Source organism: Theropithecus gelada, chromosome X, assembly GCF_003255815.1.
Source record: "Theropithecus gelada isolate Dixy chromosome X, Tgel_1.0, whole genome shotgun sequence".
NCBI classification, from domain to species: domain Eukaryota; kingdom Metazoa; phylum Chordata; class Mammalia; order Primates; family Cercopithecidae; genus Theropithecus; species Theropithecus gelada.
Window position 1 is genome coordinate 46,441,325 of NC_037689.1, and position 23,689 is coordinate 46,465,013.

Here is a 23,689-nt window from a genome sequence, read left to right on the forward strand (position 1 = left end):
TAGGTTTGAGACCAAATCCCAACTTTACCACTTACCAATGGTTCTCCCAGTGTGATCCCTGGAGCAGTAGCATCACCTGGAAACTTGTTAGAGATGTAACTTCTTGGGCCCCACCCTAGTTGGACCGAATCAGAAACTCTAGGAGTGGAGCCCACCCATTTGGGTTTTAAGAAGCCCTCCAGCAGATTCTAATGCAGGCTCCAGTGTGAACCACTGCCATTTACTAGTGAATGACCTTGTGCAGATTCACAACTTCTCTAAGCCTTCATTTCCTCCTCTGTGAAATACTAAAACTACTAATCACACAGAGTTGTGATAGTGAAATGACATGATACATATAAAGACCTTAGTGCACAGTAAGTACTTAATAAATATCCATTATTATTATTAGGCAAACTGTTCTTCATTCCATGGATTCTTTCAAGTTTGGGGGGTTTGTTTTTGTTTGTTTGTTTGTTTGTTTGTTTGCAGCAGCAACTAGAAACCATTGAGTTATGCCATGTTCTTTTTATTTTATTTTATTATTATTTTTTGAGACAGAGCCTCACTCTGTCACCCAGGCTGGAGCGCATTGGTGCGATCTCAGCTCACTGCAACCTCCACCTTCTTGGTTCAAGTGATTCTCTCACCTCTGCCTCCCAAGCAGCTGGGATTACAGGTGCCTGCCATCATGCCTGGCTAATTTTTGTATTTTTAGTAGAGATGGGGTTTCACCATGTTGGCCAGGCTGGTCTCGAACTCCTGACCTCAAGTGATCTGCCTGCCTCAGCCTCCCAAAGTGCTGGGATTACAGGCGTGAGCCACCGCACCTGGCCGAGTTATGCCATGTTAAATGGCTTAAAGTTTACCTGTTCAACTAGTCTTGTTTGTCACCCCATCCCAATCAACTAAAACAACACTCACTTACTCCTACACAGCTCTCTATTTCTGGGTCTTCACTATTCCCCTTCTACCTGCCTGCAGTAGCTTTGCATCTTCTGCCTACAGAGTCCAAATCTTACTTCTCTTAAAAGGTCTGTTCTGCTTCCTCCTGGAAGTCTTGCCTGATCACTTAGGCCAAATGAATCTGCCATTCTCTAAGAATCAATTATCATCTGTGTTGCAGGTTTTAACGCCTAAGCACCTGCATACATGCTATTAATGTTTTTTATTTCACATCTAGTTGTCTTGTCTCCTGAAAAACAGATGGTACCTTATAATTCTTTCCAAATCTCTTCCCTATCCATCCTCTGGCACAATGCTAAAGGGATGAATGAATGAACAAACTTCTATAGCACACCCCACTCTTTTTAAGGCACACTTGAAAGTTTTTTTTAAAAATGCATACTTTAAAGAATGGTAATAATTATAGTAGCTTAGGTTTGTATATGCCTTCATGGTTTTAAAAATGCTTTGGAACTTTCAACGAATCTAGTTATCACAGAAACCTTGTGAGGTAGGTATTGTTGTCCCTGTTTTGAGGAAACAGATTGAGATCTTTCTAGTGATTTGCCCAAGGCTGTAGAACTAACAAGTGATAAAGCCGGGGCTCAAACTCCCCGTATTCTGATGCATATTTTTCTTGGCTCCTTTGGTTGGTCTGGTTTATCACTGCTAGTGTTTACCCTTCTTTACCCTTGCACTGTGTTATAATCTCTAAGTTCAACTCTCTGCTTGAAAGCAAGTGCTGCTCCTTAATGATGGGCCTTTCTGATACGTTTTTTTTTTTTTTTTTTTGAGATGGAGTCTTGCTCTGTCACCCAGGCTGGAGTGCAGTGGCACAATCTTGGCTCACTGCAATTGCCACCTCCCGGGTTCAAGCGGTCCTCCCACCTCAGCCTCCCAAAGTGAGTAGCTGGTACTACAGGCGTGCGCCACCACACCTGGCTAATTTTTGTATTTTTAGTAGAGATGGGGTTTCAGCATGTTGGCCAGGCTGGTCTCGAACTCCTGACCTCAAGGTGATCCACCCACCTCAGTCACCCAAAGTGCTGGGATCACAGGCATGACGCTCTCGGCCCCTTTCTGATACTTTAAATGTCAATACAGGACCCATTTGAGAAAAAAAAGGTACAGCCTCACCTGGTGTTCCTAAGCGGGCCTGAGCAATGGTCAGTTTTTCATGGGGTGCTCGACACTGGCAGTTGGTTTCATCAGCAAATGGGGCAGGTGCGGTCAGGGTCTAGAAGGGAGAAAAAGAAAGGGAATACAGTCTGACGAACTTTCCTTTGGCACTAACTTGCTCTGAAGTTTTATTCCTGTTGGCTACACAGGTGTGATTAAGAAGTCAAATATATCCGCTGAGTCTTCCAGAGCAATACTGTACTGTTAGACATAAAAATAGGGCATCATCACTGAAACCTTTTTGTATGTTTTTTACGGACGCTTCAGAAATAACAAAAGCTCTTCAGTGTCTATAGTATGCCAGGTACTAGATGAGATACTCTGCTGTTATCTCTTTTAGGTTTCACAGCCCCCTGTGATGAATAGATACTTCTATCCTTCTAGAGCATAGGATAATACTATCCCTATTTCACAAAAAGGAAACTGAGGCTCATTAGGGTTAAGAAATATGCCAAGTCATGCCCTTGGAAAGTCACAATGCCCAGCTTCGAACATTTCACAACCAACGAGGGCAGTCTTCAAACATTTAGACTCACCCACACCCAGGAGACTCGGCTGGAAAGAATGCCATACTCAGAAGCGTGGTGCGACATCTCCTATATTTCACACACACCAGCTTGGCCAATGACAAACTCTGATGTCTCTTTCAATGCAAAGGCCAAAGCTGTTATCTGAGCCTTGGGAAGGCTTAAAAGCTCAGTAATTCGGGCAGGCTGCAGATGACTGCTACTGTGGTAGCTTCAACAGCGACCAGCGGCTAGAGGCCCCGCCCCAGGCAGCTCGGACTGGGGCTCTGGGGAACGCTGTGAGAAAGATGTAGTCACTTGGAAGCCTGCCCAGAAAGTGGCCCTGCATTTTTTAGCCAGCCTCTTAAAATGAAAACCTCACTCTCTCCAGACAAAGCAAGCGGTGTTTTTGTAAACAAGGCAAATGCAATCCAGAGTTGTCCATTCGTAGTCTTTGAACTGTGCTGTGATCGCAGTCACCACTACATCATCTTTGTAATTTTTAAAGCTAAAGTGGATTAGTCACAGTAAACATTATTCACAGCGCTGCATCAATTGTTTCTTAGAGATGGAGACAGGTTAAGATGTGTTCCTTAACCTGGGGACACTAGACTGAAGAATGATCTATACATTTGGACAGGGGCTGTGACTCACTTCTGCCATTTATTTATCCATTTGCTCACTCATTCAAATATGTGACAGGCACTATCTTGGAATCTGGGGATAGAAGTAGGGATAAGACCAATAATCCCTGCCCTTGGGGAGCCCCCATTCTCTGCACTGACGAGAACTGATCCCTCCCCATCCCCATCCCCTCTCCCCATTGCAGTCCCTTCCACCCTAGAAGCTCAATGTTGTCTGGAGGCCTGCCAGTTATCTGAGATTTTCTTGGCCCTCACTTTCTCCTTCAGGGCTCTGGAAGCAAACCAAGACTTGGGACAAGGATTCAGGAAACTTGGGTTCACTATTGGTTCTTTTTCAGATACATTATGGTGACCTCATAGGCTATGGTAGACCACAGTGGCATTTGTAATGTGGCAAAGGGGTGCAGTGAAAAGAACAAAAACTCTGTAGCCACAAACCCAGGGTTCAGATCCCCTCTCCAGCACTTACTGGCCATGTATTTTAATTTGGCTCTTCTGGTTGAAGGGAACTGACACTCACTAACATTAGCTCAAAGGATGGAGGATTTCTTTTAAGACTACCCTGGAACTAAAACTGGAAAAGGAGGAAAGGGCAGAACGTGGCCCCGGAGAGAGTGCTCTGCACCAGCCTGGCTGCTCTCTGCACATGATCCTTTCTGTCCCACCCCCATTGACTCCATTTCCTTCCACTACATTAAAGCCACTGCTTGCTTTCCACTGCCTCACAGCTTCAGCTCTAATAGGCCGGCCCATCATGGCCTCCTCAGCCTCTCTTCACAACACTCATTTAACAACTTTCCATTGTGCCTTTCAGCCCTAGCCTCCTACCAACTTATTGCCTCTTTCCATGTTTCCTAATTCAAATTCCTAAGGGAGAATCTGATTGGCCAAATTCATCTTTTCAAATCAGGCCTTAACCAGGATTGGCTGGCATTGGGTCAGGCGCCCACCCTGGGGCCCAACAGATGTGGTGAGGAAAGTCATGGGTGGCCCACCGCTACCACTTCAGAAGGAGCTATACTTGAGGCAGGAAATATTTTTGACTTTGTGTGCTTAAAAGCAAGTTCCTTAACTTATTTGAACCTCAGTTTCACCTGTAAAATGGGCTATTCATCTTGCAAGGCTGTTGTGAAAAGCAGAGATAATATGTGTAACATACCTGGTACTTAATAAACTGTAGCTATTTTTACTGCTATTATTATTCACTATTATATATAATATGATATAATAATAGATAATATAGTTACCCATAGAAACAAGCAAATTGACTTGTTTTTATTTACTTTATTTATTTTTTTGAGACGGAGTCTCACTCTGTCTCCCAGGTTGGAGTGCAGTGGTGTGATGTCACCTCACTGCCACATCCCTCTCCTGGGTTCAAGTGATTCTCCTGCCTCAGCCTCCCAAGTAGCTGGGACTACAGGTATGCACTACCACACCCGGCCGCAAAATGACTTATGAATGGACTTTTAGCACACAACCCAACTGGGTAAATGGACTGGCAAGTGGGATTAGCTCATATTAATGATTCATTATCTGTTAATATATGTGCACAATGAACCTTTTTCACATGACCTAAAATAAATTACTATTTGGAGATCTTGTATGTGCTAGTCACAAAGTTTATTAAAGAGGAGATAGTGTTGCCATTTTCCAAGAACGGTGTGTTCTTGAGGGTATGAAATCTGTTAATAAAAACAGGGATAGGGAAAGTTGTAAAGCAACAATAGTTACTCAAAGGGGAAGAAAAGGTTTATATGCACTGTGCATTTCATTCTTAATTATTATGGCCTAGAAGTAGGAAAGAAGGAGAAACAAAGAGATGGAAGGCAGAGAGAATGCCTAAGTGTGTGAATGTGTTTGTGTTTGCATGTGTGCAGAGGTGACTATCTTTAACAGCAGTTGATATGAAGAAGAGCTATTTCTTGTTATGTATAAAGCAATGTGCTCAGAATGGGGAGAATGCAAAAATAAATGAGCCACAGCCTTGCTCTCCAGAACATTGCTTTCTAAAGCACAGCAGGATACTTCTAGAGTTGATCAAGCTCTGCATTCAGGAAGACTTTGGTTAAGGCCCAGCTACTACCAACCAGCCCTGTGACCTGAGACAAAATTTTGTCTGTCCAAACACCCCAGATTACAATTAAAAAAAAAACAAAAACAAACTCTTTCTCTGAGCCAGAACAAATCATTTGCTTTATAAAAAATTTATGCTCCTTAGGTTCTGCCTCTTCCATATACTAGAGCCACATCAACTTCAGGACAATGTGAGTAAGATAGAGGCTTCTGGGAGGGGCAGGGACTGAGCTAACTTCACCATTTGCCAAAGCTGAAATGCTTCCAGGGATCCTCTGGTGTAGACCCTACATAAAACTGAGGCCTGATAACATAAAGTAATAGCTAAATCTTTGCGTACCTACTTAGTGCCATGTATCCATCGATATACTAAGCACTTTAAATGTATTTGCTCATTTAATTTGTACAATACCTCTGTGAGGTAGATATTATCGTCACCGAACCAGTTTTCAAGGTGACACCAAGTGACAGCAAGAAGCAACAGCAGTGGTAGATCCCTCAAACTCAGTTACCTTTTTGGCTCCCTGTGAGCTGAGGAAACCCTCAGGATTTTTAGACTATAAGGATGGAGAAACCTCAAAAAGGAGATACATGATTTCCTGATAGAGAAGGGGGTACTCAAATAATTGAAGAAATAAAAACATGTAACCATATTTTTGCCCAGACTTAGTGAAGCGGGTCAAATGACTTACTTGTAGTTATTTGCAAGCCTCAGGTTAGATTATAAATCAGCCAGATCACATTTTGTAGTGTGTATTAGCACATGATATATGTTTAATATGATGCTAGCTGTTTGGAGGGTAGAGAAATGGAGGAGAGAGAAAAGAAAGGAACAGAATTGGCTTTGCAGCAGCAATCTTCTAAAATGAAGAATGACCCTTTTAGAATGGGAGAAGGTATTAGTTTGAAAAGGCATGTTCAGTTTTCAATAATTTCATATTTGGGGAAACCACTACTCTTTTGAGCATGAAAATAATAGAAACTAAGCTTCTGAACTGGTGAAGATCATCAGAAGGCAAGACTATGCCCCTCTAGAGAGCCATATTCCAAATTTGGGGTTCGGTTGGCACATGAGATTCTTATGTTTAGCAGAAGACAGCAAGGATCATAAAGGGTTAAGAAGCCCTGGCCCAGTGCCCTGAACCTCACATATGCAAGGGCCTTGCCAGACCACAGACTTGGAGCTAGATTGCAATAAAACTTCTTTCTACCTAATTGAAGATTTCAGAATACTCAGTCATTACAAGGTGAATATGTTACCTATTTGTCACACAAGTTCTGGTTATATAAACTATGCCACAGAATCATACCAAAGCCACATGTCATCAGGCTTTTAAAGAAGACATTATATGTTGGGCATTTCATGTATAGAATCCCTTCAGTTGGACATTGTCAAATATTTACTTAAAACAAAAGCTATAAGGTACTGGACAATGGACAATGCAAATATTACTTAAGTGAAAAAAAATGGTTGCTAGAATCTGCATTTATGCAATGTACATCACTGACTGACAACTGGACCAATCAGACAACAAGCTAATCAACCAATCAGAACTTAGCACAGTACTGCTGATGGTGATAGGCCAACCGCAGAGTTGCTTGTTTAAGTGAAGCTATTCTTAACTCCAGTGGGGCAATCCTGTCAGACGGCCTGAGTTCATATCCTATCTCCATTATTTAATATCCCTTTCCCTATTTTTACATTTGATTTTTAGCAAATTGCTGGTTCTTAACCTCTCAAGCCTTAGTATCCTTGTCTATGAAAGGAGGATAAGCTGTTGTGAGGATTAACTAAAAGAATATGTGGATAATAAATATCTTCCCTTTTGCCTCTCCAGAATCCACTCTCTTTCTACCCTTCTCTATGCTTTTCCTCTACTCTTTTCTGTATGGCTTCCCCAATGACTGCACCAATGGGATCTCTGCCTCCTGCTTCCTGTTGGACTGGGAAGTGTGCGAAACAGTGGAGGGCAGGACAAGAGTGAGTTCAGGGTATTTGTCTCCCTGGCTTCCTCTCTGCTAGGAAGCAGTGTGTTGGTTCTGTCCTTTTACCAAAATTCGCAGCTTCTGTGAGGGGGCCCTCTTTGTAGAGCTGTCTGTGTGAGGTTCTGGTAACCACACTCACCCCTTACCCCTACCAGTCTGGGGGATGGCAACTCCCCATTGTTTCTAGGCCAAGGATACTATACTATTCCTTGAGGTTTCCTTAAACCCTGCCCATACCTTTATAACTACTACCTTTATTAAACTCTCTTTAAATTTCACCTTTAGAGTGAGCCATCTGTGTCTTGACAGAGCCTTGGTTAATACAGTGTCTATAACAGTTTGTCAGGCTCCAACATTAGCTAGAAAATGCTGATGAGGTATGTTAGAAGCACAGAAATCAATTGAAAAGTGAATTACCCAGAGTAACTAAAGTTATAACCATCTCAAGAATGTCTCTAGTAGAAAAGAATTTTACAAAAGATAAGAACAGGACTTCAGAAAGAATCTACTTCTTCCCGGTAGGCCTTTTGCTATGAAACTCATCAGCTTTAGAACCACAAATTCAGAATTACAAAAAGACGTCACAAAATCTCATCCAGCAGCCTCATACTGTTAGGTTTATATTTACTTGTTTCTGAACATATTTTTAAAGCCTTATTTATTATGGAATCAGAATATTTTGTCTTTTGAAGATAGAGAGGACAGAAAAAAATAGATAATATAGTTGACCATGGGCCCAACACACACGAATCACTGGATTCTTAGACTGTGTCATTGATTATATAGACTCTTAAATCAGGCAGCTGGTGCAGTCGTCACCAATAAATGTCACTGGAGAGAAGAAAAAAGAGGCCCAGTATGTGGTTCAGCACCAAGAAATATCCATTTTTTTCATTTAGTTATGTATGGTATGCACATGTTGTAAGTAACAGGCACTATTGAAAACAGCAAGACAGATACATATGTACTGACAGAGAATGATATCTAAGACATTTTGTTGAACGCAAAAAGCAAGTCACAAAGCAATATGTATAATATGTATGTATACATGCTATCTAGTATGATGTCATTTATAGTAAAAAGAGAGAGAAAGGGGAAGAGAGAGAAAAAGAAGAGAGAGGTAATTGTGTAGAAATAGCTTAGGGCTGGGCACAGTGGCTCACGTCTGTAATCCCAGCACTTTGGGAGGCTGAGGTGGGTGGATCGCCTGAGGTCAGGAGTTCAAGACCAGCCTGGCCAACATGGTGAAACCCCATTTCTACTAAAAATACAAAAATCAGCTGAGTCTGATGGTACATGCCTGTAATCCCAGCTACTCGGAAGGCTGAGGCAGGATAATTGCTTGAACCTGGGAGGCGGAGGTTGCAGTGAGCTGAGATCATGCCACTGCACTCCAGCCTGGGCGACAAGAGTGAAACTGTCTCAAAAAAAAAAAAAAGAAAAGAAAAAGAAATAGTTTAGAACTGTGCTAATATGGTAGCCATTAGTCACATGTGGCTATTTAAATTCAAATTATAATTAATTAAAATTAAATAAAATTAAAAGCAGTTTGTCATTCACATTAGCCACATTTCAGGTGCTCAATAACCCATATGACTACTGGGTACTGGGTACAATATTGGGCAGTGCAGATATAGAACATTTCTATCATCACAGAAAGTTCTACTGGACAGCACTGGACTTGAATGATACACATTGAATTGTTAATTGGGGTTACCTCTTGGGAAGAAGATAATATTTTGGGAGAAGAGATGAAGGGATTTCATTGTTTATTCCATATATGTCTGTCATTCTGTTTTATTTTTAAAATGAGAATGCATTCATGCAATGTTCATAATGCAAAAATGAATTTAAAGAAATATCTCCTCTTCTTTAAATTCAGAGAGGCAGAAAATTTAATCAAGATTCAGGTGTCCCAAATGGGGCAGAGGTGGGGGAGAGAGGCCTATATTAAGAAAAGAGGAGTATTTTGAAAAATAAAAACTATTACCCAAAAATTAACTGTTAAATGATATGATTTGCAGGTATATGGAATATTTAAAACTCATCTGAGCTTTTAAAAATGTTTAAATTACTTTCGTGGTATCTACCCATCATTCATTTTTCTAACATCAGATAAACACTTTTTGAGTCCTTGCGGTGTGCCAGGCACTGTTCTAGCTTCTGAGGATATATCAGGGAACAAAACAAAACAAAAAATTTTGCCCTCATAATACTTAAAGATAATAAACAAGCAACAAAAAAGAACATAAAACATGTAGTATTTTAGTTAAAGGGTGATTACGTGTTATAGAAAAAAATAAGGCAAGGAAAGGGAATAGGGAGTGTTGGGGGTATCACTGTAAATAGGATAGTCAGAGAAGTTGATGTATGTGTAAATATATAAAGGATCAAGTGAGCCATGCGGAGAAAGAGCATTCCTGGCAGAGAAAACAGCAAGGGCAAAGGCCATGAGGCAGGAACATGCCTGGCTTCTTCCAGGAATAACTAGAAGGCCAGTATGCTTGGAGGAAGCGAGCAAAAAAGAAAAGATGTAGCCGGAGGTGAGGCAGGAAGAAAGGAGATGAGAGGCACCCAGTCGTGTGAGCCTTTTAGGACACTGTAAAGACTGGCTTTCACTCTAGGGAGATGGGAGCCATCAGAGCGTTTTGTTTTGTTTCGTTTTTGAGACGGAGTCTCACTCTGTCGCCCAGGGTGGAGTGCAGTGGTGCGATCTCGGCTCACTACGACCTCTGCCTCCTGGGTTCAAGCGGTTCTCCTGCCTCAGTCTCCCAACTAGCTGGGACTACAGGCATGCGCCACCCCACCCGGCTAATTTTTGTATTTTTAGTAGAGACAGGGTTTCGCCATGCTGGTCTTGAACTCCTAACCTCAGGTGATCCACCTGCTTCAGCCTCCCAAATTGCTGGGCATCAGAGCGTTTTGAACAAGGCATGATAATGATCTGGCTTAGCTTTAATAAGACCGTCTGGCAATGCGTTGAGAATAAACTGTAAGAGGTCAAAGGTAGAAACAAGAAAACCACTGAGGTGTCTGGTGTAATAATCAGGCAAAAGAAAACAGAGGCAGGGGTCAGGGTGATCGCAGTGGAGGTGGTAAGAAGTGGCCAGATTCTGGGTAGATTTTGGATATATAAAACTTGAAATAGATTGGATGTAGGATGTGAAAGAATGAGACGAGTCAGGATAATTCCAAAGCTGCTGGCCTGAAGAACTGGAAAGATGGCATTGCCATTCCCTAGGAGGGGTAAAACACTGGAAGAGTAGATCTAGGGGTGGGAGGGACAACAAGGAATTAACAATTTCATTCTCACAGATTTGGTTTGACATACCTATTAGATCTCCAAGTGGAGATGTCAGGTAGACAGTTGGATGTATAAGTCTGGTGTTTGGGAGAAAGGACTAACTAGAGATGCAGGTTTAGAAACTGACAGAGTATGTGATATATAAAGCCATTAGACTAGATTCACTCATTCAGCTAAGGGCATGGAGGCAGGTAGAAGAGTGGTCCAGGTCATCAGATGAGGAAACATTGTATATTTAAGCTCAGTCTCTCCCTGCTATTAGGGAAGCTCTAAGAAAGCAAGGACTTGGTCTGTCTACTCATTGCTGTATCCCTATTCACTAGGCAGTACCTGGCATATAGAAGGTCCTTAAGAATATTTGTTGAATGGGGGAATTTAAAGTCCCAGGAGAGAGAATGATAATTGATAAAGACAAATACAGACTTTAAACTCAATAATAAAATAAATATATTGTCAATCTTTCATAGCTTTTTCTTATCATCATCATAATATATATCATAGAAAATTTGGGAAAGTTAAGAGAGGAAAATAAAAGTTACCAATAATTCTTTCTACTTCCCAGAGACAACCATAGTTAGCTTTCTATATTTCATTTCAGGCTTTCTGGTATGGCATATATACATATTAACAAGTTTGGAATCTTGCTGGATAGACAGTTTTTTTCACTCAATATATCATGATTATCTTATCATGTCATTTAAATAGTTTTCAACCTCACTAATTTTGATAGCTGTAAAACATTTCACTGAAAAAGAACCCTAATTTAAATACTTCTCTATCATTGAATATTAAATTATTTATATTTCACTAATATAAATAACATTCTAAACATAATTCTGAACCCCTGATTATTTCCTTATGATAGATGCCTAGAAACTGAATTACTTAGATCAGGGGTATGAACATTTTAAAGATAAATATTTGAAGAACATTTCAACATGTATTGGTAAATTACCTCCTACAAAAGCTGTATCATTTATACTCACATTACAATGTATGAAAGCACCTATCTTGCTGCCATCTCACTGGCATTGAGTATTACCTTTGTCAGTTTTATAGACCAAAAAATGGTAGCATGCTGTTTCAATTTGCATTATTTTGATTACAAAAAGATTGAACATTTTTCAAATGTTTATTAGCCATTTGTATTTTCTTCAGAGAATAATCTGTCCTTTGCCCATTTTTCTATTGTTGAGAATACGTACTTTGAAGTTGGTTAAAAGCAAAACAATAGCACAGTTTAAAAATTATCTTAAATATCTTTTAAAGACACATTTTCCAGGCTGGGCTCAGTAGCTCACGCTTGTAATCCTAGCTCGTTGGGAGGCAGAGGCAGGCAGATCGCCTGAGTTCAGGAGTTCGAGAGCAGCCTGGGGACCATGGCGAAACCCTCTCTCTACAAAAAATTAGCCGGGCATGGTGACGCACGCCTGTAGTCCCAGCTACTCTGGAGGCTGATGTGGGAGGACTGCTTGGTCCCAGGAGGTCAAGGCTGCAATAAGCTGTGATTGCATGCCACTGCACTCCAGCCTGGGTGACAGAGTGAGATCTTGTCTCAAAAAAAAAAACAACAACATGCATTTTCCAACTTTATTTGGAGTTCCCACATAATAACTTCATTTTGTAAACCAGTAAACCAGTGCCTGAATGCTCACATCTTGGTCAGCCTAGTACATACTGCCTTTCTGGTGATCAGAGATCAGAATTTTTATTATGCCCTGGAGATACAGGCTTCCTTAAAACACTGACCACTCATAAACCATAACTCCATCTCATGCGGCCACTTTCCAACCTCACAGCAGTGAGTGAACATCAAATAGCTAGAAGACTCATAGTACTATAAGTAAAATCACATTTCATTGATTCTAAAATGCACATTTCTCCTCACATTTTAACATCTCTGAGAGTAGGAGGGATCTTACAATAGATATTATCTTAAAATCAGTGTCGGCTATTTTTTCCACATTGTAACACCTTTGAAATGGAAGTGCAGCTTACCATGAATAACCTCTTAGACTCATGAAATACATAGATGCTATTAACAATAGAAAACAATCTTTACCGAGAGATAAAAATTCCACATTCTAAATAATTTTTTTCTTAGGCAATTGAACTTAAGGAATTTATAGTGAACATCAGTAACAATGTTATATCATATTCATATCCCAACTCCTTCCCCAAAGGACTTGAGGTGACTTAAAAAATAAAATTTGAAAGTTTAAAATAATAGTTGCAAGATCTGGGGTGAGGAGGAGAAATACGTTTTTTTGTTTGTTTATTTTTGTTTTTCTTTCTTTCTTTTTTTCTTTTTTTTTTGAGACAGAGTCTCACTCTGTCACCCAGGCTGGAGTGCAGTGGCCGGATCTCAGCTCACTGCAACCTCCACCTCCCGGGTTCACGCCATTCTCCTGCCTCAGCCTCCCGAGTAGCTGGGACCCCAGGCGCCCGCCACCACGCCCGGCTAATTTTTTGTATTTTTGCTAGAGATGGGTTTTCACTGTGTCAGCCGGGATGGTCTCGATCTCCTGACCTCGTGATCTGCCTGCCTCGGCCTCCCAAAGTGCTGGGATTACAGGCGTGAACCACAGTGCCCAGCCAAAATATGTTTGTTTTTTAAAGGTCAGGGGTGAAATGAGCCCAAAGAAATGCATATCATAGTCCTCTATATTTCAAAAAGGTAAGACTACAAAAATCACTTTAAGCTCCCAGCAGTCACAGCAAAGAGGAAAACAAAGTTAATATTGTCCTTAAGCACAAAGCAAAATAGCTATTGAGGAAAAAGCATAGCATTCTCCTGATGCTGAGTTCTGAGAGAAATTCCTCCCGTGGTGCCACCTTAAAGGGCATGCTACGTGGTGCTGTAGTGATATCGGTACTGACACATTCAACAACAGCCCCCTAGTAGAGAAAGTCCTGGTTTTTTTGTTTGTATTTGAGATGGAGTCTTGCACTGTTGCCCAGGCTGGAGTGCAGTGGCACGATCTCGGCTCACTGCAAGCTGCACATCCTGGGTTCACGCTATTCTCCTGCCTCAGCCTCCCGAGTAGCTGGGACTACAGCGCCCACCACCACACCCGGCTAATTTTTTGTACTTTTAGTAGAGATGGGGTTTCACCATGTTAGCCAGGATGGTCTCGATCTCCTGACCTCGTGATCCACCTGCCTCGGCCTCCCAAAGTGCTGGGATTACAGGCATGAGCCACCGCGCCTGGCCAGAAAGTCCTGTTTTTTTTTTTTTTTTTATTTGTCTCCATAGTACTTTCCAAGCAAGGCAGAACCCCAGCACCAAAAAGTAGTTCAGAAAAGCATTTTCTTCAAGGGGCCAAACGAACGTGCACCCTGAAAATACAGTTTTTTCTCCCTGATGGTTGGATCCAAGGGTAAGATTTAGAATGCCTAGACCAATGTTTTCTAATGTGGGATGGGCAAGACAATCCATTAGACAGCAACACTTGTGTTTATACTTCAGATCCTTGAATAACGCTATCTTGTTCAATGTCCTTTCGTTATAACGTGGATGAGAAAAAAAAAAAATTTGGTTCAGGGTCAGGGCCACTGTCTGTGAAGCATTTTCACATTCTCCCCATATGTGTGTAGGTTTTCTCGGGGTACTCTGGTTTCCTCCCACATCCCAAAGATGTACACATCAGGTTAATTAATGTCTTTAAATTGTCCCAGTGTGGGCTGGGAGCAGTGGCTCACGCCTGTAACTCCAGCACTACGGGAGGCCGAGGCGGGCGGATCACCTGAGGTCAGGAGTTTGAGGCCAGCTTGGCCAACATGGTGAAATCCCGTCTCTACTAAAAATACAAAAATTAGCTGGGCACAGTGGCACATGCCTGTAATCCCAGCTACTCAGGAGGTTGAGGCAGGAGAATGGCCTGAACCCGGGAGGAGGAGGTTGCAGTGAGCCAGGATTGCACCACTGCACTCCAGCCTCGGTGACAGAGCAATACTCTGTCTCAAAAAAAAAAAAAAAAAAAAAATTGTCACAGTGTTATGAGTGTGGTGTGTGTGTGTGAGTGTGCCCTGCGATGGGATGGTGTCCTGTCCAGGTCTGGTTCCCACCAGGTGCCCTGAGGTGCCAGGATAGGTCCCAGTCACCCACTACCCTGAACTGGAATAAGTTGGTAAATAATTATCTTGTTTTTATTAGTCTTTCTTAAATGTATACACAGCTCACATGTATTTCAATGTTGAATGATACTAGGAGTGTTTTGGTCTTTATTTAGAAGTGTGGTGGTGTTGAAGTGGCTTCTTTCTCAGTACAGTTATTGATTTGTGGTGACATGCCTGAATCAGCCAAGTCTGTTCCTGCTCCAAAGAAGGGTGCCAAGAAGGCGGTGTGACCAAGAGCCAGAAGAAGGATGGCAAGAATCACAAGCATAGCCACAAGGAAAGCTACTCTATTTACATTTACAAGGTACTGAAGCAGGTCCATCTCAATTCTGGTATCTCATCAAACGCCATGGGCATCATTAACTCATTTGTCAATATCTTCAAGTGCATCATTCTTGATGCATTACAAGTACTCGACAATCACCTCCAGGGAGATCCATACAGCTTGTGCCTGCTGCCTAGGGAGATGGCCAAGCACACGGTGTCTGACAACACCAAGGCCCTCACCAAGCACACCAGCTCCAAATGAACAACTTCTACTTTGAAAAACCGAAGGCTCTTTTCAGAGCCACTTAAGCCAGGTACAGAAAGACAAATATTGCATGTTCTCACTCATAAGTGGGAGCTAAACAAGTTGATCATATGGAGGTAGAGAGTGGAATGATAGATACCACTATCATTGAGATAGTGGCTGGGAAGGGTGTGTGGGTGACCGGGGTTGGGATGAAGAGAGGTTGGTTACTGGGTACAAACATACAGTTAGATAGAAGGAATAAGTTCTGGCCGGGCGCGGTGGCTCAAGCCTGTAATCCCAGCACTTTGGGAGGCCGAGGCGGGTGGATCACAAAGTCAGGAGATCGAGACTATCCTGGCTAACATGGTGAAACCCCGTCTCTACTAAAAATACAAAAACCTAGCCGGGCGCGGTAGCGGGCGCCTGTAGTCCCAGCTACTCGGGAGGCTGAGGCGGGAGAATGGCGTGATCCCGGGGGGCGGAGCTTGCAGTGAGCCGAGCTCGCGCCACTACACTCCAGCCTGGGAGACACAGTGAGACTCCGTCTCAAAAAAAAAAAAAAAGAAGGAATAAGTTCTAACATTTGATAGCTGAGTAGGATGATTATAGTTAACAACAATGTATTACATATTTCAAAATAGCTTGAAAAGTGACCGGGCATGGTGGCTCACGCCTGTAATCCCAGCACTTTGGGAGGCCAAGGTGGGTGGATCACCTGAGGTCAGGAGTTCGAGACGAGCCTGATCAACATGGTGAAACCCTGTCTCTACTAAAAATACAAAAATTAACTGGGCATGGTGGCGCATGCCTATAATCCCAGCTACTCAGGAGGCTGAGGCAAGAGAATCGCTTGAACCCGGGAGGCAGAGGTTGCACTGAGCCAAGATCGCACCACTGCACTCCAGTCTGGGCAACAGGGCAAGATTGTCTCAAAAAAAAAAAAAAAGCTAGAAGATTTGAAATGTTCTCAATACATAGAAATGATAAATACTCAAGGTGATGGACACCCTAAATACCCTGGCTTGATCATTACACATTCTATGCATGTAACAAAATTTCACATGTACCCCATAAGTATGTAGAAATATAATGTAATCAGGCCGGGTGCAGTGGCTCACGCCTGTAATCCCAGCACTTTGGGAGGCCAAGGTGGGCAGGCCACCTGAGGTCAGGAGTTCGAGACCAGCCCGGCCAATATGGTGAACCCCGTCTCTACTAAAGAATACAAAAATTAGCTGGGCATGGTTGCATGCACCTGTAGTCCCAGCTACTCCGGAGACTGAGGTGAGAGAATCGCTTGAACCCAGGAGATGGAGGTTGCAGTGAGCCGAGATCACACCATTGCACTCCAGCCTGGACAACGGAGCGAGGCTCCGTCTCAATATATATATCAATTAAAAATTTTAAAAAGAAGTTTGGTGATGTTTTTGTGGCCAGAGATATGCCATAGGAACTTAACTCTTGTTTACATAAATTAGCCTGTGATAAAACTGGTTTCATTCTATATCATTCTGCTTAAAGTCACAGTTCCCAAGAACCACTTGATAATGTTATGTGAGGACTTACTGTATTTATTTTTCATGTCAAAAAATTAGAAAAAAAGTTTTACAAAAACCAAGAAAAATATCTATTTTTGTTTGCTTGTTTTGAGACAGGATCTCACTCTGTCACCCAAGTTGGAGCACGGTGGCACAATCACCACTCACCATGCCCTCCAACTCCTAAGCACAAGGGATCCTCTTGCGTCAGCCTCCTATGACTACAGGCACATATCACCATGCTCATCTAATTTTAAAAACCATTTGTAGAGATAATGTCTTGCTATGTTGCCCAGGATGGTCTGGAACTCCTAGGCTCAAGTGATCCTTCCACCTCAGCGTCCCAAAGTGTTGGAATTACAGGCATGAGCCATGATGCCTGGCCTTCTAATTCTAATATATGGGCTTACACTGGTGCCCCATCTCTGTCAACATCAAATACATGAGGTATCCTAAAGGGAACGTGAAAGTTGGGTAGCCTGCGTCACCTGACATTTTTTCATTTGCTTTCAGCTTATTGCAATATACCGCAGTTCACCTGAACCTAGATAAAGGTATTTGTGGATTATATTATCTAGTTTTAACTAAACCAATGCACATAAATCAGCAGGTGGCTTAAAATATTTCCTGCAGGCCGTGCGCGGTGGCTCACGCCTGTAATCCCAGCACTTTGAGAGGCTGAGGCAGGTGGATCACGAGGTCAGGAGTTCGAGACCAGCCTGACCAACATAGTGAAACCCCATCTCTACTAAAAATACAAAAATTAGCCGGGCATGGTGGTGCACGCCTGTAGTCCCAGCTACTTGGGAGGCTGAGGCAAGAGAATCACTTGAACCCGGGAGGCAGAGGTTGCACTGAGCCAGGATCACGCCACTGCACTCCAGGCTGGCGACAGAGTGAGACTCCATCTCAAAAACAAACAAACAAACAACAACAACAAGAAAAACATTTCCTGCAATGAAATAGGAAAGCAAAGATAATGCAAGCACAAGTGAACAACAAGAAAATGGCAGAGCTGACCCTTCTACTCCCTGCATAAGTTCAGCAGCCACCATATTATCAGGTACGAACGACGACAACCCAATCTGATCTGACAAGAAGATAGTTGAATTGAAAATTATCTCACAGAAGACCATTAGAAATATCTGCTACCATAACATTAAATATCACCTTGAGATATTAGCTAATGATGGTATGAAGTTATTGTAATTAACATATTTTAAAATGAAGCACCCAGAACATGAAGACAAACCTCTATGATTTTTTCATGTTTAATGTTTCAATGTTGCGAGTCATGTGATACTCAATCCAGTATGTCACAAAATACTGTTACATGTAATGATAAATGTTTAGAAGCCTTTTTGAGTTTCCATAATTCGACAGAGAAAAAAACAAAAGTCTCATACCATTGCAAAATCATCTGTTCTTCATGCTACAGTAAAACTAGCTGCTCTAATGTGTAGGAAAAAAAAAAACTGATGTCAAACTAAAATGCATTCCTTTGTCAGCAAATATATTTAGAAGATATATAGAAAACATTGTTGAAGATTGAAAGAAACAAGCATTAGAACAAATTATGCAGTGTGGGAGGTTTGTAATACACTTGGATAGAAGTACAGATATTTCTAACATGTCTCAGCTTGAGGTATTTGCTAAATGCTATTTCAATAATAAAACCTCTTTTTTTCTGAGTCACTAAAGGAAAGATGTTCCAAAGATGATATTTTCTGCAAAGTGGATGATTTCTTTAACAAAAACAATATTTTACAAGAAAACTGCGTAACTACCAGTAAGGTGATTGCTTTACCCTTGGACCTCTGATCTCCCACCAATTTGAGAAGTACTCTCTGTCTTCTTTTCCTGACTCTTTGTCTGTTGGATCTCTAAATGTTGACCCTCAGGGTTCCATCCTGGAAGATTGTGGGGTAAAGTAGATTAATTTATCCAGATTTCCTATGGCAATAGGCAGATAAAGGGAGGATTCTAAAAGCTTTAATTACACCTCTTCTATTTTTCACCCTCTCAAACCCTGATGCAAAGGCTCTGGGTCAGCTATTTTCTAGAATTCACCCTGTAGCAGAATTATTCTGAGGTACTCTTGCTACCTAACCAATGCCATCCATTTCCTCAGCCCACAGCCTGTCTGACTGTGAGGCCAGGCATAGTACACAATTGGGGGCTATGGATTTTAATTCACGGATTACCTGACTAGGGCTGGAGTGGTCCTAGGCATAAGGTGTTTTGTTCAAGGGCTCACCTAGGCTCTCTGTGGGGCTGGATATACTGGTCCCTGGAAGGCCTGAGCACTTTGAAGCTCTGTTAAAGTAGCCAAGAGCTATAATTGTAAGAAGGATCTGGTGCCATTCCTTAGAGTTTATTAGATCACCAGAATTATTTGGAAATGGGAAATACATTGTAGAGTTTCCCTTTCTTCATTATTGTGAATAATAATATTTTTAAACTTTGTACTAAAGAATAATAGACATACAGAAAAGTACACATATCGGCTGGGCATGGTGGCTCATGCCTGTAATTCCAGCACTTTGGGAGGCCGAGGCAGGTGGATCACCTGAGGTCAGGAGTTCAAGACCAGCCTGGCCAACATGGTGAAACCTGGTCTCTACTAAAAATATGAAAATTAGCTGGGTGTGGTGGCACACGCCTGTAATCCCAGCTACTCAGGAGGCTGAGGCAGGAGAATCGCTTGAAACTGGGAGGCGGAGGTTGCAGTCAGCCGAGATCGCACCACTGCACTCCAGCCTGGGTGACAGAGCGAGACTCTGTCTCAAAAAAAAGAAAAAGAAAAGAAAAAGAAAAGAAAAGTACACATATCCTAAGTGCAGCTCAATGGACTTTCACAAGCTAAGTATACACAGCCACACATCAAGTAACCTAACACTTCCAGTGTCCATCCATGCTCCTGCCACTACACTGATTTCTAACATCAAAGATTTGCTTTGCCTTTTTTATTTTATATTTTATAGAAATGAAATCATGTGGTACATATTATTTTGTATCTGGTTTCTTTCATTCAATGTGACATTTGTGAGATTCATCCATATTCCTGCAGGTGGTTGTAGATTCTTCAATCTCACTGCTATACAGCATTAAATTGTGTGAGTGGGCCGGGCGCGGTGGCTCAAGCCTGTAATCCCAGCACTTTGGGAGGCCGAGACGGGCGGATCACGAGGTCAGGAGATCGAGACCATCCTGGCTAACATGGTGAAACCCCGTCTCTACTAAAAATACAAAAAAAAAAACTAGCCGGGCGTGGTGGCGGGCGCCTGTAGTCCCAGCTACTCGGAGGCTGAGGCAGGAGAATGGCGTGAACCTGGGAGGCGGAGCTTGCAGTGAGCCGAGATCGCGCCACTGCACTCCAGCCTGGGTGACACAGCGCGAGACTCCGTCTCAAAAAAAAAAAAAAAAAAAAAAAAAAAAAAAAATTGTGTGAGTGTACCACAATTTTTTTTAGCCATTCTGCTTCTGCTGGGCATTTGGGTCGTTTCCAGTTTGGGGTTATTACTAATAACACTGCTAAGAACATCCTAATACTAGCTTTTTTGGTGGCCATATGTACAAATTTCTTAGGAATGGAACTGCTGGGTCAAAATATTCACATTGAATTTCTAGTTTTACTACAAAGAACATAGATATCTGATTTATTTCTATTCCTGTTCCCAAATACAGAAGATATGACTGGGAGGGCTAAATAAAGCATCTCTCAAAGTGCATCTAGGCACATCTTGCTTCCGAATCACCTGGAAGCTTGAGCAGGCAATTCTCTGCTCACTGAAGTTTGAGAACTATGTGTCATGGAAATAGGGGCTTTAGAAGTCAGACAAACCTAATTTTAACTCCCAGTTTAATCAGTTAATATTTGATCTTTGGGGCTGGGCACAGTGGCTCACACCCGTAATCACAGCACTCTGGGAGGCCGAAGCAGGAGGGTCACTTGAGGTCAGGAGTTCTAGACCATCCTGGCCAACATCGTAAAACCTCGTCTCTACTAAAAAAAAAATACAAAAATCAGCCAGGCGTGGTGGTGTGCACCTATAATCCCAGCTACTGGGGAGTCTGAGGCAGAAGAATTGCTTGAACCTGGGAGGCAGAGGTTGCAGTGAGCTGAGATCATGCCACTGCACCCAGCCTGGGTGACAGAGCAAGACTCCATCTAAAAATAAAAAAAATAAAAAAAAATTATACACACACACACACACACACACACACATATGTATTTGGATCTTTGGGAAATTACTTGATTCTTTATTTCCTTACTTATAACATGAGGAATAGTAATGCTCATTTCATGGTTCTGCAGCCTGATTAAATGAGATAATACATACAGAGCATTCAACACAGTGCCCAATACAGTGTGCACTGTGAATGGTTGTTCAATTCCCTGACTTGCCCATGGAGAAAAAGGAGTGAGACCACTAGCCTCAAATCCCATATAGAACAATTACCTTATAACTAAACAATTTGGAGGTACAATAGAATTTATTATTATGTGACTGTGCCTACAGTCAATATTAGGCACACTAGAGATGAAACACAGAAGCCTGCATGTACCAGGAATAGGCTTTCAACATCGTTTGGTTGGCAATAGGCTGTACACATCATTCATGATGTTTCTATTAACCTATTATCGTTGTTGTTATTTTTCTTAAATGACAGTTTAAATAACCCTCAGCGTCCTTTTACACTGATGTCAGGTTCAGCATGCATGAATTATCGAGTAGAAAACAAAAACACCAAGTCAAAGACTTTGGCGGGAGGGAGGAGATTATATGAAAATGAATTCTGCTCAAAAGGCTAGCCCTGTGTGGCCCTGCACATTATTACACAGGCGCACACTACCAGGGCTCACTGCTTTATTTTCTAATCACTGTGTTTTCAAGTTTGACTTCAAGATCGTTGAGTGCTAAACTGTCTCTTTATCCCCAAGCAAGGTCAGCTTCCCAGCCTCCCATACAACCCGGTTCATGCTGGGATAAAGAGGAAGGTAGGAATGTTAAAACAATAATGCTATGGTCTGAGGCCAGCAACGGGTAATCAGATCCTAGCAAGGTAGAGGCTGTTACCTGGGAGATTATTGGAAGAAAATAGGCCTAGCTTGCAATGACTTAGTTTGTTTCTACCTTCCTTGCTTTTTTCCTTTTCATTCTTACCCCTAGTGATCTGATGGAGGAACTCTTTTCCTGCATTTATTTCCCTTAGGGTCACTAAGATGCTTTGTGTGGGGCACCAGCTAAAGATGCAAGAGTTTTGGTACTACGGCCTAACCCATTGCTGGACTTGAACCCTAAGTAGCAAGCTTAGATGGATAGCATTGGTTAAGAAAGCCCCTTATATCAAGCCTGTAATCCCAGCAGTTTGGGAGGCCGAGATGGGTGGATCACGAGGTCAGGAGATCGAGACCATCCTGGCTAACACGGTGAAACCCCGTCTCTACTAAAAAAATACAAAAAAAATTAGCTGGGCAAGGTGGCGGGTGCCTGTAGTCCTAGCTACTCGGGAGGCTGAGGCAGGAGAATGGCGTAAACCTGGGAGGTGGAGCTTGCAGTGAGCCGAGATCTGGCCACTGCACTCCAGCCTAGGCGACAGAGCGAGACTCCATCTCAAAAAAAAAAAAAAAAAAAAAGGCCGGGCGCGGTGGCTCACGCCTGTAATCCCAGCACTTTGGGAGGCCGAGGCGGGCGAATCACGAGGTCAGGAGGTCGAGACCATCCTGGCTAACATGGTGAAACCCCGTCTCTACTAAAAATGCAAAAAATTAGCCGGGCGAGGCGGCGGGCGCCTGTAGTCCCAGCTACTCGGGAGGCTGAGGCAGGAGAATGGCGTGAACCCGGGAGGCGGAGCTTGCAGTGAGCCGAGATCGCGCCACTGCACTCCAGCCTGGGCGACTAAGCGAGACTCTGTCTCAAAAAAAAAAAAAAAAAAAAAAAAGCCCCTATAGTTCAAGCCCATACTGCCATGCCTCAAAGAAGGTCCAATGTTTCAAACTTCTGTAGTATGAAATAGATAAATTAGGAGGCTACTGTTCAAATTAAGAAGATATTCAACACAGGTTTCTCTAAACAATGAATAGAACATTCCATATATTATTTGGAATACATTCAACCTTTCTGAGGAAGCATCTGAAGAATAAAACAGAAGACAGCTGAAGTGGTTTGTACAATATCAATGTAAAATTTCAAAGTGCTTATGAACATTTGTTATTCATATTTAGCCAGTGTGTCTTACCATAAGATCATGCAACCTGTTTTTACCCCAAATGGATGAAAGCAACAGGGGGTAAGGAATGGGGTAGCCCAGACTTTTGATAGGAGCATGAGCTCAAACAGAACATACTGCAGTAGACCAAGTCTCAAGGCAATGAAAGCTAGAATCACAGTCTAAGGATCTATCCAATCCATTGTGGGGGACAGAATGGAATCCAGAGAGGAAAGTGATTTGCTTAAGTGCACACAATTATTCAATGGCAAAACTGACACTGGAACAAGACTATGGGCTCCAGCAAGTCGAGACCAAGCTTCAGCATATTTGTCTTGCCAGTCCTCTGTCCTTTCACTGTGGGCTAGTTTAGCTCTCCCTGGCCAGATCTAGATTTGGCTTGATGGGCATTGGTGTGGAGCCCCAGAGGCCACAAGGAAGCAGATCCATTTGCCCTCATCAGGAACCATCCCAGCCTTTCCACTTCTCCCTACCCACAGCCTGGAGGCCTCAGGAGAGGACATATCCTGGGGCTGGACTCAACTACCCAGGATATCCCAGAATTATACTTCTGCACTAGCCAGAAATAAGCCACCATCATTTTGCTTCCATCTTCACAGATGAAAAACAAAGGCTATCAGATGGAGAGGCCTTCAACTTTCAGTACCCTTCCTCTTATAACTTAT

General features: G+C 42.4%; 1 protein-coding gene across 3 annotated transcripts in view; it reads right to left on the minus strand.

Moving 5' to 3' along the window:
• PCYT1B (phosphate cytidylyltransferase 1, choline, beta) overlaps positions 1 to 23,689 on the minus strand; it is a 116,199-nt gene that overhangs the window by 58,914 nt on the left and 33,596 nt on the right. For all 3 annotated transcript variants that reach the window (XM_025372820.1, XM_025372821.1, XM_025372818.1), the window contains exon 2: positions 2,062 to 2,161. In XM_025372820.1, coding sequence (XP_025228605.1) covers positions 2,062 to 2,161 — 100 coding nt within the window. The remainder of the gene's footprint in view (positions 1 to 2,061; positions 2,162 to 23,689) is intronic.